The 14,815-nt window shown below is 40.9% G+C and overlaps 1 protein-coding gene and 2 long non-coding RNA genes across 4 annotated transcripts in view; all 3 read right to left on the bottom strand.

The window, feature by feature from the left end:
• LOC141763067 (uncharacterized) overlaps positions 1 to 7,161 on the bottom strand; it is a 64,034-nt gene extending 56,873 nt beyond the window's left edge. Inside the window, exon 1 of the long non-coding RNA XR_012593002.1 lies at positions 7,026 to 7,161. This is a non-coding gene — a long non-coding RNA (uncharacterized LOC141763067). The remainder of the gene's footprint in view (positions 1 to 7,025) is intronic.
• Positions 7,162 to 8,142: 981 nt separating this feature from the next.
• LOC141763069 (uncharacterized) lies at positions 8,143 to 8,854 on the bottom strand. Its single transcript, XR_012593004.1, has 2 exons — positions 8,580 to 8,854; positions 8,143 to 8,533 (listed from the first exon to the last, which is right to left on the bottom strand). It is a non-coding gene; the product is annotated as an uncharacterized LOC141763069 (long non-coding RNA).
• A 2,157-nt stretch (positions 8,855 to 11,011) lies between these two features.
• Positions 11,012 to 14,815, bottom strand: part of LOC141763053 (lysine-specific demethylase 6A-like) — a 30,793-nt gene continuing 26,989 nt past the window's right edge. For both annotated transcript variants that reach the window (XM_074627299.1, XM_074627300.1), the window contains 5 exons: positions 14,554 to 14,741; positions 13,412 to 13,553; positions 13,202 to 13,328; positions 12,397 to 12,567; positions 11,012 to 12,223 (listed from right to left, as the gene is read on the bottom strand). In XM_074627299.1, coding sequence (XP_074483400.1) covers positions 12,194 to 12,223; positions 12,397 to 12,567; positions 13,202 to 13,328; positions 13,412 to 13,553; positions 14,554 to 14,741 — 658 coding nt within the window. In that variant the 3' untranslated portion in view covers positions 11,012 to 12,193. The remainder of the gene's footprint in view (positions 12,224 to 12,396; positions 12,568 to 13,201; positions 13,329 to 13,411; positions 13,554 to 14,553; positions 14,742 to 14,815) is intronic.

Genomic DNA, 14,815 nt, shown 5'->3' with positions numbered 1-14,815 from the left:
TCAACTAAATTGCATTCTCAGTTACTTTTCAAGGCAAAGATATATTTTTTCCCGGATTACGGTCACATTTTTAAACGTTGTTAACGTTGAAAATTGAAACAAAACAAAAAAATGTAACAAAACTACTTGGCTAGGTTTAGGCAACAAAACTACTTGGTTAGGTTTAGTAAAAACATCATGATTAAAATGGCCATGCGGGAGCACATTTCAGCCTCTCCGCTTCGTTATTAAACACGTTTACGCACCAAAACTCTGGCTTTTTTGATAAACCCAAAGCCACATCTACACTGTTTGTCGTGTTTTTTTTCTTTTTCCAACTTAAATGTGTCTCTACTTTGAGAGCCAAGTGTGTGTGTGGTGAGGAGGGAGCGAGAGAGAAAGGGGGGCAATGCGCAAAGTGTGTGGTCTCCAAAGCTCTCCGAGCTCTCCACCCCCGCAGAGACGCACGGTTTTCTCTCTCTCTATTTTTCACATTAAGAGCAGTTTGGGAACCCGCTTCTCCAAAAGCCGCTGTCTGAACCGCTGCCCGATGGCGTCAAGTGTGAGGCAATAACACCTAAAACTTCCTGGTTACATGTTTCAAAATAAGGGTCGCTTGCAATAGTGATGCAAAAAAAGGAAATACTTTTTTTTTCCATTTGTCATAGGCTATACACAGTAAGAATATTCACTGTATTGGCAGTCTATTTATGATGAATATTTTGATTATTATTAATTATTTTTGACTTGCATCAGCTTTTATTTAAATTATTGATTTCATTAGCCCCCCTACCAAAAAAAAAAATCTTAACAATTATCAGTATAGCCTACGATTATATAAAACAAAGAAAAACAATAAATCCTCAATGGAAAAGGTGGAATAATTACACAATATTTTGATTATTATTAATTATTTTTGACTTGCATCAGCTTTTATTTAAACTATTAATTTCATTAGCTCCCCCTCCCCCCTAAAAAAAAAATTAAAATCCTAACAATTATCACAATAATTGCTGAACAATTTTCTGTCAATTCATCAATTAATCTTTTAGTATGCTATAATGGTACTAGGACTCCAGTTAAATGATTTTAAATATAATTTCAATATAATATCTGTTGAATTTTAATTCGCCAACAAAAAATGTCTATAATTTTTTTATTTGATTTGATTAAGGATCCCAATTAGTTGGTGCCATAGCAACCAGCTAATCTTAAAGAATTAAAATACCATACACACTACAAATAATAATACACAATCTTGCGCAGATATGACTTGACATAGAATATCACTAAATTTGGTTGCTAGTCTTACTTTTAAATGCACTTAATTTCTTTAAATTTTCATAAGAAATCTTTTACTTTGAAGGTAAAAATTTGTTTCTGGTTTGTTCCTGGTGAACTGAGGCCAGCTTAACAGCTGTAGAGGGACGGAGGGGGGGTAGCCCCTGCCTGGAGAGGAGAGAGGGGGAAATTCTTGTGTTTTTGGTATGCGATTACCCAGCGGAGAACCCATGACTGAAGGGGAGGAGGAGGAGGAGGAGGAGGAGGACTGGGGTTGAGTTTAGGATACATTCCTCGCCTTCCTCTTTAAGTTAACCACATTATTGGAGCTGCTGACAAGTTGCCTCCTCACATGACACCCATAAGCTCCCTGCTGATGCATTAGGACTGGACCAAGTGGTCAGATGACCTCACCACCGACTGGCATCGTACACAGATACCACAGGAAAACCAAAAGTCCCACTAAAAATACTATGGTGATACCATAGAAGAAGAAAAAAACTAATCAAATTCAACTGACCACCACAATAAACACTTTTATTGAAACCACAACATCTATCTAACGCCTTTTCAATATCTTTTCACATTAGTTAGGGACTGTATGAAAATGTATTGGAGTCGGAGGTTGGCTGAACCTTATGTTAAGACCCTCTCCATGGTTATTAATATTGGATTTTGTTGCAATTTGCAACGACGTCTCAAACAATATTATGCTCCCATACTTTTCAAGGCAAAGCCCGGATTACGGTCACACTTTAAACAGTTTTAAAAACGTGGTTAACGTTGTAAATTGAACAAAACAGAAAAAATTTCACAAAACTACTTGGTTAGGTTTAGGCAACAAAACTACTTGGTTAGGTTTAGGCAACAAAACTACTTGGTTAGGTTTAGGCAACAAAACTACTTGGTTAGGTTTAGTAAAAACATCATGATTAAAATAAGTGAACGTCGACTTTTAGTTTCACACGGGCGAAAGTCCAGTATTTGTTGACCTGTCCGCCACCCTGACTTCTCCCCTGCGCCCTGCGATACGTCAAAAACAACCTTAATCCGCGACAAAATACATGTATGTTTCCCTTGAAACGAAAATCACAATGCAGTTTGGTTGTATGGAAATTTTCAGGAGACAGGGCTGTGGTTTGACTTAGAAAAAATTGCAAAATATACAGTATGGCAACTACTTTGATATTCAATCTAAATGCACATGAAAATAATTAAATAAAATATAAATTTGGGGCTTGGACCACCCTCCCTTCAGCAAAAAAAAAGAAAAACGGCCCTTTTTCTGACCCCACCTCCTCACAAATAATTTGTGCACATCCCTTAAAAACTGAATTCAGATAATAATTTCTATTAAAATCATTTACAGGTGGTCACACTCACACACTCTCTCCCTAGCTTAACTTCAGAAATACAGCGACATTTCATCTGACACATTAAATGTGGACTCTGCTACATTTGCATAAAACCAGCGTCGCTCTGCCTGTTCTTCAGCATCTCTGTCGACGCTGTAATCGCCCACTCGCTAATGACAATTACTATAATGGACTGATTGTTGGATTATACCAGCAAAGTGGTTTTAGCACACATCTGCATAATTGTTCTTAGCATATACGCGCCTGTGGGCTCCTGGCTGCCATTAGCTGCGGCGGAGAATGGAGTGATTGAGGAGTCGCTCGATGCTTGAAGAACGGCGGCGAATTGCGAGCCAACTGTGTGGGTGTTTTGAGTGTGTGTGTGTGTGTGTGTGTGTGTGTGTGTGGAAATGCACTAAGCAGTCTTATTAAACATTGTTTTTTACATTAGATTTGTTGTTCACCGATGCAGGGGGCAGATCAGCTGTGAGAAGGGGGCTAAAGTTCACTTTCAGGGTTCAATTTATAACCTTCAGCTCAGTGGCAACCCTTGCTGCTGCTGCTGCTGAACAAATAAGTAGATATGTATGAATATGAAGCAGGATATTTGCGGTAAACAGCATCATGCTGAGTCACTTTAATACACAAAAGAAGGAAGATTACACATGTAGAAATATTGCTTGCATCATCCTCCGACAATGATGCAAGCAAGCCGAAGGCCAATCAGTGACGAGACGCATCATTGCTGCAAGTTTTATCAAAATTGTACCAATGAGATTGCAGATTTCCAAACAGTTTCAAAACTGTTAACTTTAACTTAAGCAATATATGATACCAAATTTAGTGATTTTTTTTTAGGGCTGAACCGAATGCTTCAAAGCTTCGAAGCTTCGACCGTTGCCATGGTAATCGACCTCCAAATCAGTATTTCAATGCTAAGTGGTTTTGTTTTGTGTATAAATCCCCAAATAGCCCATGAAATAAGGAATAATCCCACAACATTATTCATTATACATATTCAACATTAATTATTATTAGTTATTCTCAGACGGATATCGCTGTTTGTTGTGTGTAGAGGTGTGTACAGTAGTGCTGCAGCAGCACTGAAATAGGGGAGATGGAAACAGACAATCATGTCAGCCTTCTGTGCCGTGCCGTGCCGCACCTTGCCGTGCCGCACCTTGCCGCGCCGCGAAGCTTCGAATACCTTCGAATATTTCTCGCCGAAGCTTCGAAGCCCAAAAAGTATTCAGGATTTTCCAGCCCATCCAAATAAAAAAACAAATAGTTTAAGGAAAAGAAGCATTTTATATCAAACTATAATGACTTTTACATCCTGGAAAACAAACTCTTTGATGACGTCTTCATAAATATCAATTCTTTTCACTCTCTATCTCATATCCCATTGGTTTACACTTCCTGTCTTTATGTCCCATCCCTCCTGCTTGCATTCATCACATTAAAAAAAGCAAGATGACCTTAAAAGTCTTTGTTCAAATGCTGGAACACACTAGATATGAGCCTTTTGTCCAAAAATCTGATGAGTGAAACTAACATCACGTGACCAACAGATGGACGGACACATCCGTAGAACATGGGGGACTGTAGCAGCGTGAGCCAGATCAACAGCTGAACCCAGCTTTCCAGTTACAGTCCCTGTTTAAACATGCAGCGAGGCTTTAGCAGCGCTGAGGAAATCTGTCTTTCCTCCAGCAAAAAGTGCTAATTTCTTAATCAAATCCAATGCGAAAGAAATGAGTCAGCACAGAGGAAGTTATTGTCTCTGCCGGTGTGTAACGACGACACCTGAAACCTGCGCCGACTGTTACTTCATCCCCTCCTCTTCCTCCTCTCGTTGCTCCTCTCTTGAAAGCAGGCCAACACATCCCACACACGCACAAAATCATGCTCACTCCTTTTCTCTGAACAGCACTCTGTGCTAATTACTCTCCGTTTCCATGGCGATGGGTAGCACCTCTTTTTTTTTTTTGTTATCTTGGATAGCCCATCGCAAACATGCCTCGCATCACATCATGACACAGTTTGTATTGTTGAGTGGATGGGTTTTATGTCGCGGCTCGGCAATCAACATTCATCCCCAAATTACAGAAAATGTATAATAAATAATAATAAAATATATATTTTTTGTGATTCTTACAGGGTAAAAACACCTTTTATATAATATGATTGTATAAAATATGATAATTTATAATCAATAAGTATGTTTTTGCCTCAAACATGTGTTTCTATCTGAGTTGGTTATTTACTACATTTCCCAGAATGCCTTTCAACAGCTGCTTATATGTGTAGGTGAAAAGAGCAGCAGCAGTTTTGCACCACTTTTGAGTCTTAAACTCTTCATAAATAATGGATGTTTTGTCCCAACTTTAATCTTTGCTTATTTAGTAATAAATATATAATGTTATAGAAAAATATGAAATAAATTTGAAAGCTAGTTTTTAGCTTTAAAGTGTGAAAAACACAAACAAGGAGGCCCAGACATTATTGGGATTTATTTTTTGGCTTCCTTGCAATGTATTCTGCTGGAACAGATACCATAAATTATTAATAATTAATCGATCAGTGGTAGGAAATGTTCATTCAATGGGGACATTTCATCAAGTTATTCTAAAAGGATCTATTCAGCTTGAATGAATGAGTGCCCCCCCTCCCATCTTTCCCTCTCTGGAAGTCACACATTAGGCTCTATATAAATGAGTCACTTTGACGCAGTCACACGTTTCCATATAGTTCACTCGAAGGGGGTGGGCAGTTAACACTGAAAGGGGTCAGAAAACTAGCAGGGGTTGTAATTACAGGGGGAAGAAACAACACTGGATTGGATTCAAGGAGTGTGTTTGCGCTTTGGAGTCGAACCGGAGGGACGGAGGGACAGAAAGAGAGCGATAGCCTGAGAAAACAAAAAAGGGGAAATTATCGCGGCCTCAGGGGCCCTCGGTTCATTACTCATTAAACACACAGGAATGTTGTGTCTCCGCGCCAGGCTGAATGGACTTTAAAGGAATGCATTTAAAACTTGAAATTTAAAGGACTGAACTCCACTTGAAATTCCACTAATGTAGAAAAGAGATTTGCTAGTTGCAATTCGAGGCAAATAACTGACAATAAACACTATAAATTCAGTTTACATTACACCACCAATATGCACTAATATCAGTAATAAACTCATAAAGGCAGTTTTTCTTTAATACATATTTATGTGACATAGATCCACTTCTAATATTAATTTGTAACTCGGTTTATGGGTTTAGCCCCTCGCTACATTATCCTCAATGACCCGGGGTTTTATGAATGGGCAGCACAGGAAGCTCCGCCATTGGCCGGGAGTGACAGCCAATCGGGGAGGATCACTTGCAACAGAGGCGGGAGTGGATGAATGGACAAGTCAGACATTTTTAGAGGTCAGGGCGCCGGTGTGTGTGTGTTTGCCTCTGTAGGTGTGTGTTTATGTGTATGTGAGTGTCACACACTGACCTACTTGGTTTATTGCAGGCGTCTATACATAGCTGTGGGAAACGCAGGCAGACAATCGGCCCCCCGGTTAAAATTAGCAGTCAGGGCCACCTGTCTGTTTCTCACAAAGGCGGAAACGCCAGAGCGGGCAGGGGCAGAGATGGAGGGAACAGGAAGGAAGGAGAGGGGGGAAAAGAGGGATGAGGAGGGTGGGGTGGGGTGGGGGGGGTGGAGGGCATTGATCACACTGCTGGTTTAACTCGTTCTCTCTCGTTCTTTTCCCCCCACTGCGACACAGGGAGACATTGTTAGGAGGTCTGGATTTGAGGAGGGGGGGGTTGGTTGGTGGTCCGGGCCAAGCAGAGTTCACATACCTCTCTGCTGGATCACTGCCAGATTTCAAAGGCTATAGGTGGAAGATATATAGGGAGAGTTAAAGGACTAGTCCAACTTCCATTGAACACCTTGTGTGATGAGTTTTGGTATAAGAGAGCGACAGAATATTATATACCTGTATTTTCCCTCTTTTTGTACATAATTGCATAACCTTTCTGCCACCTGCATCCCCTACCCCCCTTCTCTCTCTCTCTCTTAACGTATAACACTATTGTCACTGTATCGCAAAACTCAAGTTTCCTGCCTTTGTCGTTTCAGACAGCCAACAGGAAGTCTTAATCTTCTTAACTGATGAAGACTTCCTGTTCTAAAACCGGCATCTTGTTTCCTAGAATCACAATTTTTTTTTTCAGCCCACACTATGGTTTTGTTCCTGTGTGCCTCCGCCAAAGTAAAAGAGTTTGTGGTTCGAGAGTCGTAATGTTACAGAAAGGAAGCAAAAAAAAAATTTATATATATATACTGTACATATCAGCACAGCTTTATGACCACCAGAGAAGAGCATTTTCACAGTCAAACATCTCATATGGTTAATCTCACCCCAATGTCTTTCTTTTCCAGGTCTCCTGTCAGACTTCAAACAGCAGATGGGACACTCCAGGAAAGGCGGTGGAAAGTCCTCCATCGTCCATCTGTGCCGGTCAAAATGATCATCTTGGTTTCGGCGTGGGAGCAGAGGGACTGTACGGCGCTGAAAGGCAAAGAGAGAGATGAGGATGGGAAATGCCAGTTTAGCTTCTTTGCCACATGCACCTCAACCTGTAAATGTTCTTTTTTAATCTGTCATTTTTATTGATTAAGATGAGTTTTTTGTTTGATTAAGTTTAGATACTCTGACAATTATTATGTGCAGAAAATTAAAAGATAAAGAGTCTTCAGCCCTGCTAGCAGCTATGTTCCGACAAATATCTGATAAACAACCTCAACATCAAATAAACACTCAAATGTCCCGGTTTTCACCACAATTTAAATAATAACAATATTATACATACATTTATAATGTACCACTCATTAATTAATTTGAGCGCATGAGATAAGAGAGCCAGCACAGCACACCACTTCAGTCTCTATAGGGAGTGATGTTGCGCGCTGGAAAGCCACAATTACGCACGGACACAACAGATATCCGCTGGTTACATTTAGTGTAGTTTTGAACCACAGAATCCTCCGTGCTTACGTGCACATGAAACGTGTCGTTTTGATTAATTATTCTACAAAGTCTTTCGGCCGGCGTCTCCATCCTGAACAAAACGTCGTCTGAGCTCCACATTTTAATTATAATAGCCTGAGACTGTGGCGAGGAACATGTTGTGATAGAGACGGTTCAGGTTCAAAACTAAAGTTGAATAATATTCCCATAGTCCCAGTCAAGGGAAACTCTCTACTGGAGTCCCAGACTGTCAGTGCGTCATGAGGGGGGATAGCCCTGTGATTAAAGGGGGAGAAAGTAGTGAATGAGATAAGTCCTGATTAAGTCACAGCCTCTAATGCACCCCCCCATTGCCTTCTTATTGATCCCACTCCGTGTTAGCCATCCTGATGAAAACGCCTATGGTGTGTGCATGAACGTGCGGTACACTTAAGGGTCCCAGTTTAGGGGTTTGAAAATATGGTCACCCTAGATCAGGGGTCTGCAACCTGCGGCTCCAGAGCCACATGTGGCTCTTTAGCTCCTCTCCAGTGGCTCCCTGTGGATTTATAAAAATGGAAATGAATAACTGTTCTTTGTTTACATTTTCATTTTTATTTATCATTGTTGTAGGTCTATGGTACGGCGGAGTATTAGGGCCACATTGAGGGGAAAAAAAGAAATCTGAGATTTTAAGAATAAAGTCATAGGTTTCCGAGAAAAAAGTGGAAATATTACGAGAATAAAGTCATAACTTTACGAGAAAAAGGTCGTAATATTATGAAATTAAAGTCATAATAATATAAAGTAGTCATTTTACGTGTTATTTTCTTTTTTTCTCGTAAAATTATGACTTTATTCTCGTAATTTTACGACTTTTTGCTCGTTAAGATATGACTTTATTCTCTTAATATTACCACTTTTTTCTCGTAAAGTTTATGAATTTATTCTCATAATATTACTACTTTTTTTTGTAGATGTTTTTTCCCTCAATGTGGTCCTAATACTCCGTCGTACATTTGCACTTTGGCCCTCAGTGCATTAGACTTACAGTACATACTATATATTTAGACTATAAGCTGTATAAACTGTATAATAGACTGTCATTAGTTCAGAATGTATATTACATTTAGCCAGGTTTACATCATAGTTGAGTGTTTTAGCATGCTAACATTTGCTATTAAGCACTAAACATAAAGTAAAGTTGAGACTAATGGGAAAGCCATTAGGTTTAGCAGGTATTTACCAGGTTTCTCTTCTTAGTTTAGTGAGTTTGCATGCTAACACTTCAAAATTAGCACTAAACAGAGTGTGTTCCAATCCACGTACTTCCAGAAGTACACTTCAATGTAGTGCACTTGGTGCACTCTGTACTCACTTGAGTAGTGCGTCACATTCAGCAGGGTAGGGTCGTCTCAAATCGAATACTCTGTGACGCACTCACCGGAAATGACGTTTGCAACATGTTAATGCAGCTCGCTACCCGCCAAAATATCTTCTGAAAAAAATGAAAGCAGTTTGGAAATTACGGAAATTACGTTTTCCAACGTCGTCGCCTACGCCTACGATGTGTCCTCCCGTTTACGTATTGTATTGTTGTATTCTGTTATCGCCGTCTGTTTGAATAGTGGTCGTGGCTCCGCCTCTTCCGCCACGTGGCCAGGATGACGACAGTTGAGTGTGGAAGGTGTCCAGCGTTCCACACTAAACGATCCGACCGTTTTGAGTACAACATCCGGGTACTTTGAGTGCACTGCATTGTGCCGTACTTCCCAGTGTGAACGCACTTATGCACTCAAAATAGTGAGTGTAAGTACAGAAGTACGCGGATTGGAACACACTGTTAAAGTACAGTTGAGTTTAATGGGACTGTCATTAGTTTAGCAGGTATTAGCCAGGTTTACCATCTCAGTTGAGTGTGTTAGTATACTAACATTTGCTAATTAGCATTAGACATAAAATACTTACTTTACAGGTAGTACTGTCTGTATTTAGTATTTAACATGTTAGCAGTCCAACTGAAGCCACAAAAAAAACTCCAAAACACTCTTACTTTGGCTAGTAAGCCCTTCAAATGAAGCTACATGACAGTATGGCTGCGTTCCAAATCGCATACTTTTTCTTTTTACTTTTAGTACATACTGCAGCTGAGTAGTGTTGCATGCAGTATGCATAACATTGTGCCTTTAGTACGTACAGTGCGTTACAATACCCACACTACCCTACTATTTAGTATGCCAGAAAAAGATTAAGTATGTCCCAATACATAATATGTCAAATGTAGTATGCCAAAAATACCAGGATGTCCTACTACAACCGGTCACATTTTGCAGTATGCAAGCCAGCATGCTTTTCTGGCTATTCTGACCTACAATCCTGTGTGCAGGGGATACATGAGCAAGAGGGTCAAAGTTCAAGGTGCAATTTTATGAGGAAGTAGTATGCGTACTGCATGAAACAGTACGTACTTTGTAAGGGCAGCTGCAGTACGCACTAGAAGTAAAAAGAAAAAGTATGCGATTTGGAATGTAGCCTATGTCTAACACAAGGCATGGCAGAGCATTTATGGGTGAAGGTGCTAATGGCTGTATTGTTCTCTACTTCTGTCTGTATACATTTAAGACAGTTTCAGGTGCACTATTATAATGTTTTGAGGGTTTTTTAATTGCTGTATTAGTCATATCCACACCTGCATCACATCAGCAGTGGCCAACACCGATGACACACCTGACTTCCCAGGGAACCTGCTTGTTTGTCATCTTCCCTCTGCATGAAGTCATCATTTCCTGTCTTGGCTTGGAGATGTGGGCAGCTGGGCGGCCATTTTGGCTCCAACTGGAGCCGCAGAGCCACAGGGCGGCTCAGCAGTTGCTCAGTAGTCAGTGTAGATCCTGTGGGGCTGGCAGCAGCTACATCTGGCTACTGGGTCTCTGCTGGCAGCCATGTTATTCAGGATACATGACAAAAAGTTTTTAAGTTTTCTAATGTACTTTGTGGAGTATTTTCAGATGTATTTGGAATTCCGTGTGTAGTTCACACACTCTCCTTGTGATCTTTTCTGCCACGCCGCTTTTAAATTTCAAAGAAATGTTTTGAAAGCCCACCTACTGTGAAGAGAAAAGCCTTCAGCAGAGTTAATCCTAGACTGCATGGGTGGTTTAGAGGACAGAATGAATTTTTTTATAAATAAAAAATGACATTTTGAGATGCTGGGTGAGTTCTGGACCTGGCATTCAGTGTAGGATTCTGTGTGTGTCAGTCTACAGCTACATTGTCTGCTGGGTTTCAGACCTCTACTCATACACATCAATGTCTTTCTATTGTTTGTATTATTACTTACTGTAAAGGATGATATATTGAAGTGTTGTGGTGTGTTTGAGGAACCAAAAAACATGGATAATTTGACAACTTTGTGTTTATTGACTTATCATAAAACATTCTTCAAACAATAAAACAATTTCAAATGTCCGTTTCTGTACAATGCTTTCTAAGCAATTTTATTTATATATAGAAAATGTAAGAGGAGTCGTGTTAAAATGACAAAACTCCTTCAAATTTAATGGCAGGTACTCTGGAAAAAAATAACAGCATTCCATCAACAAATATTTTCAAGCAATAAATATGTATTTATAAATAGTGTAAATTTACATCAAGATTAGAAACATAATGAAACAAAAAAAAAAAAATCACAAATTAAACTTTATTCCATAAGTCTATGTGCAACCCATTCTCTTTGTGTGACTTGGCTAGTAAGTTTTTTTTTCCTAATTTTTTTCCTTTTTTTACCTAAGAAACAAACATCATAGTTTTGAAAAGAACAAGACAAAGATAAAACATAAAAGCTGTAAAAAAAAAAAAAAGAAAAGAAAGAAAATCACCTTCACATTACAATTTTTTTTGGAGATTTTGCTGTCCAAAGAGTCTTAAAATTACTATCTACCATAGAAAAAGACCAGTTAGGCTAGTGCTCCTTAGAAGGAAAAACTGAAGAGAAATTTTGGGGGAAAATTCTATAAATCAAAGCCAACATTTCATCCTGTTACCAGAATAGAAAACGTAAAGAAGGAAGAGAGAGAAAGCTTGTCAAGTCAGTAGTCTTTTACGGGTGGTGTTGCCAGTTGTGACAGTTAACAAGTATCTACAAAACATTTTTTATCACGCATTAAGAATCCCGCTCCTCCCCCTCGTCCCAACCGTTTTTGATTAAGTCCTCCATTAAAACAGGGCTGAACCATTGTCACTAGAGGGGGCTGGGAAGGGAGAAGAGAGAAAACAAGTCATGTTAGCGAGCTCGGTGGCGCCCCCCTCTGGAAGGGCCCAGGCCCCAGCACTTCAAAACAGGTTGCATAGACAGACACACTCGGCCGCCTCAGCCTCCAGCCGTCGCTATGGAGACCAGCCATAATGGGAGGGGGCGGTGGTGAGGGTGGGTTGTGGGGGCGGGGGGGGAGACGGCCTTGGCTTTCCTGAATATCAGAAATGGTCCGCGTATGTAGATGTTTGTTCTTTTTTCTTTATCTTAATACAAGTTCCTGTAAATGGGCTCCACAGCAGAAGAAGAAAGAGGTGTCACCTAATGTCAAGATGAAGATGAATGAAGAGGAGGGGCCTGGGGAGGAAGAGGAAACATCAGAATTAGTCAAATCATTGAATGCATCAACATGTAAATATACCATAGACAAAAAAACACTGTAATGTCACATAAATATACTGGAATTTTCTCTTCAGTTTGAAAGGAAACAACCACTTTGAGTTCCCCTTTTCCTCCCGCTGGTGACTTACTAATGTGAACTGGTCGTAGACCTGCATCAGGTCCTCCATCCTGTGCTGCTCCAGCACCACGAAGTTGTCCAGCGTGGCGCTGCCTTTCCGGGCGCAGTCCTGGCAGTGGACCACGTACTGCTTCTTGGAGAGGAGCTCGCGGCGCACAAACAGCAGGTTGAACACCTCCACCTGCAGAGCGCACAAACACACACGAGCTTCAATGTCATCTCTATTGTCTTGTAGCTTTTTGATTTGTGAATCTGAATGAAAGCTGAACAGCAGCGATGATGTCATCTAGAGAAAAAAAACCTGGAGCTGCTCCACAGACAGTGAATAATGGACCAATTTTCTAGGACACAATGACAGCAGACATTCAATTGGATATGGACGCATTTCTACGAGACAGCCCGAAACCCCGCATTCAAATTAAATCAATAATTTGCTCAAACAAAAACCGAGCCGGCCTTTAATTTGATGTCAATGGACCAGCTGAATCACTCAAATGGCAAACTGCAGAGTTTTAGCATAAATATAAAGTTCCCTCCATATGTGCATCTGCATATTTCACAATATTGAAACATAACACTTCAGTTTTATACCCTCATACTTTTCAGATATTTAGTATAAATCGTGAACCACAAGTTATTAGATCCAGCAGCCAGAGACCTACAATCATGGGACATCTGGTTCTGATCCAATATGTACGATACATAATGTAAGCAAGAACATGGCAAGACAATTATTTTATACTCAAAATAAGTGTAAGAAATGTGAAATCCTGTTCAAATTCGCACCCCGATGCCGAAATGTTCTGCTTACTGACCTCGCAGATGGTGCAGTAGTGGGCCGGCTCGTCCCTGGTTCTCGGCCTCAGCACCGTCTCCTTGCCCGCCGTCGCCAGGGCTTCCTTTACCCACTGGCACTGCTTCAACGTCCGCAACAAGCAGTACCTGCGACAAAAAAAGACATTGTGTCAAAATGTGCAAACATATAAGACAGACAAACAAACTGCCGAAGGATTTCCGTGACTCACTTGATCATCTCGAACAGCTTGTGGTCGGACACTTTGATGTTGCGCGCCATGTTCCAGGAGAGATGCACCATGGGAACCATGGACTTGACGCTCTGGAGCTTGTTCCACTCGTAGCGCTCCACGGCCAGCTTGTACTGGTGGGCTGAAAAAGGCAAAACACGCTGTACATTACTTTACATGAACACGAGAAATCCGGAGATGCTTATATGCACGGAAAGACGTCATCGGCAAAGAAAGATACATCGAAAAATAGACTTTAAGGAGGTAGCCGTTATGAGGACAGCAGGTGCACTGGATGATATGGAGGTGTATTCGTGCCATCATACAGACGTCTGAAAAATGCATCTGTTGTAGACGGAATAAAATCCTGCAATAATCAGCTAAAAAGGTCACGAATCAGCAGAAAAGCACCTCAAATATCACAGTAAAGGTCATCATATCAGACATAATTTCTGTAAGACATGGTTGTAAACTTTGATAGGTAACTTTTCCAGTAGTACATGTTTTCAAGAGGACCTACTATGCTCATTTTCAGGTGCATACTTGTATTTCGGGTTTCTACTAGAACATGTTTACATGCTTTAATGTTAAAAAAAACACTTTACTTTTCTCGAACCGGCAGTGCTGCAGCTCCTCTTTTCACTCTATGCCTAAGTGTCTGTCTCTTTAAGAACCCCTCCTGAAAATGCCAGTCTGCTCTGATTGGTCAGCTGGGCCGCTCTTGTCGGATTGGTCGACCAAACCAAACTCTTTCGGACCCCGCTCCAGCTCCGCTCTAACTAGCTTTGTTCGAGGGCGTGCCAAACCTAACCGCTGGGCAGGTTTATGCAAATGTGTTACTTGGTGACATCACCACGTTGCGGAAGAAAAGACGGGACTTCGAGCGAGGCGTTCCAGGCAGTTCAGGAGCAGTGGAACTGGACTTTGTAACTTTGCGGACCTTTTACATGCACAAAAAACTACATAACAGTAAAGAGAAAAGGCACAAAAGCGTAATAGGTGGAGTGATTAAGAACAAACAAAAAGCAAAATTCTATGAAATTTGGGGGCAAATCATATGTAAGGATGTGTTCACAATAGTATGAAAAGCCAGACCGTCCTCTAGTGGCTTGAGAACCATTAACCCATAATCCCTGGCGTACCGGTGAGAGGCCCAACGTTCCAGGCGATGTTGTTGCACCAGCCGATGGCCTGCACCCAGTGGACGGTGCCGGTGTTGAGCCACACCAGGTCGCCGGGACGCTGGATGAACCGATAGACGGGCACGTCGGCCTCGTAAAGGTCCTCCAGGTTGGGCCACCACGAGCCCATCAGGAAGTTGATGTTGTTCCTGGAGGTTTGGGAGGAAAAGAGTTGTGATGGATATAGAAATAGAAGGAAGAGAGTGTGATTCACATCTGTACA

Source organism: Sebastes fasciatus, chromosome 24, assembly GCF_043250625.1.
Source record: "Sebastes fasciatus isolate fSebFas1 chromosome 24, fSebFas1.pri, whole genome shotgun sequence".
Classification (NCBI taxonomy): Eukaryota; Metazoa; Chordata; class Actinopteri; order Perciformes; family Sebastidae; genus Sebastes; species Sebastes fasciatus.
Note: the sequence above shows the minus strand (reverse complement) of the source record. Positions and strands in the feature narration are given on the sequence as shown.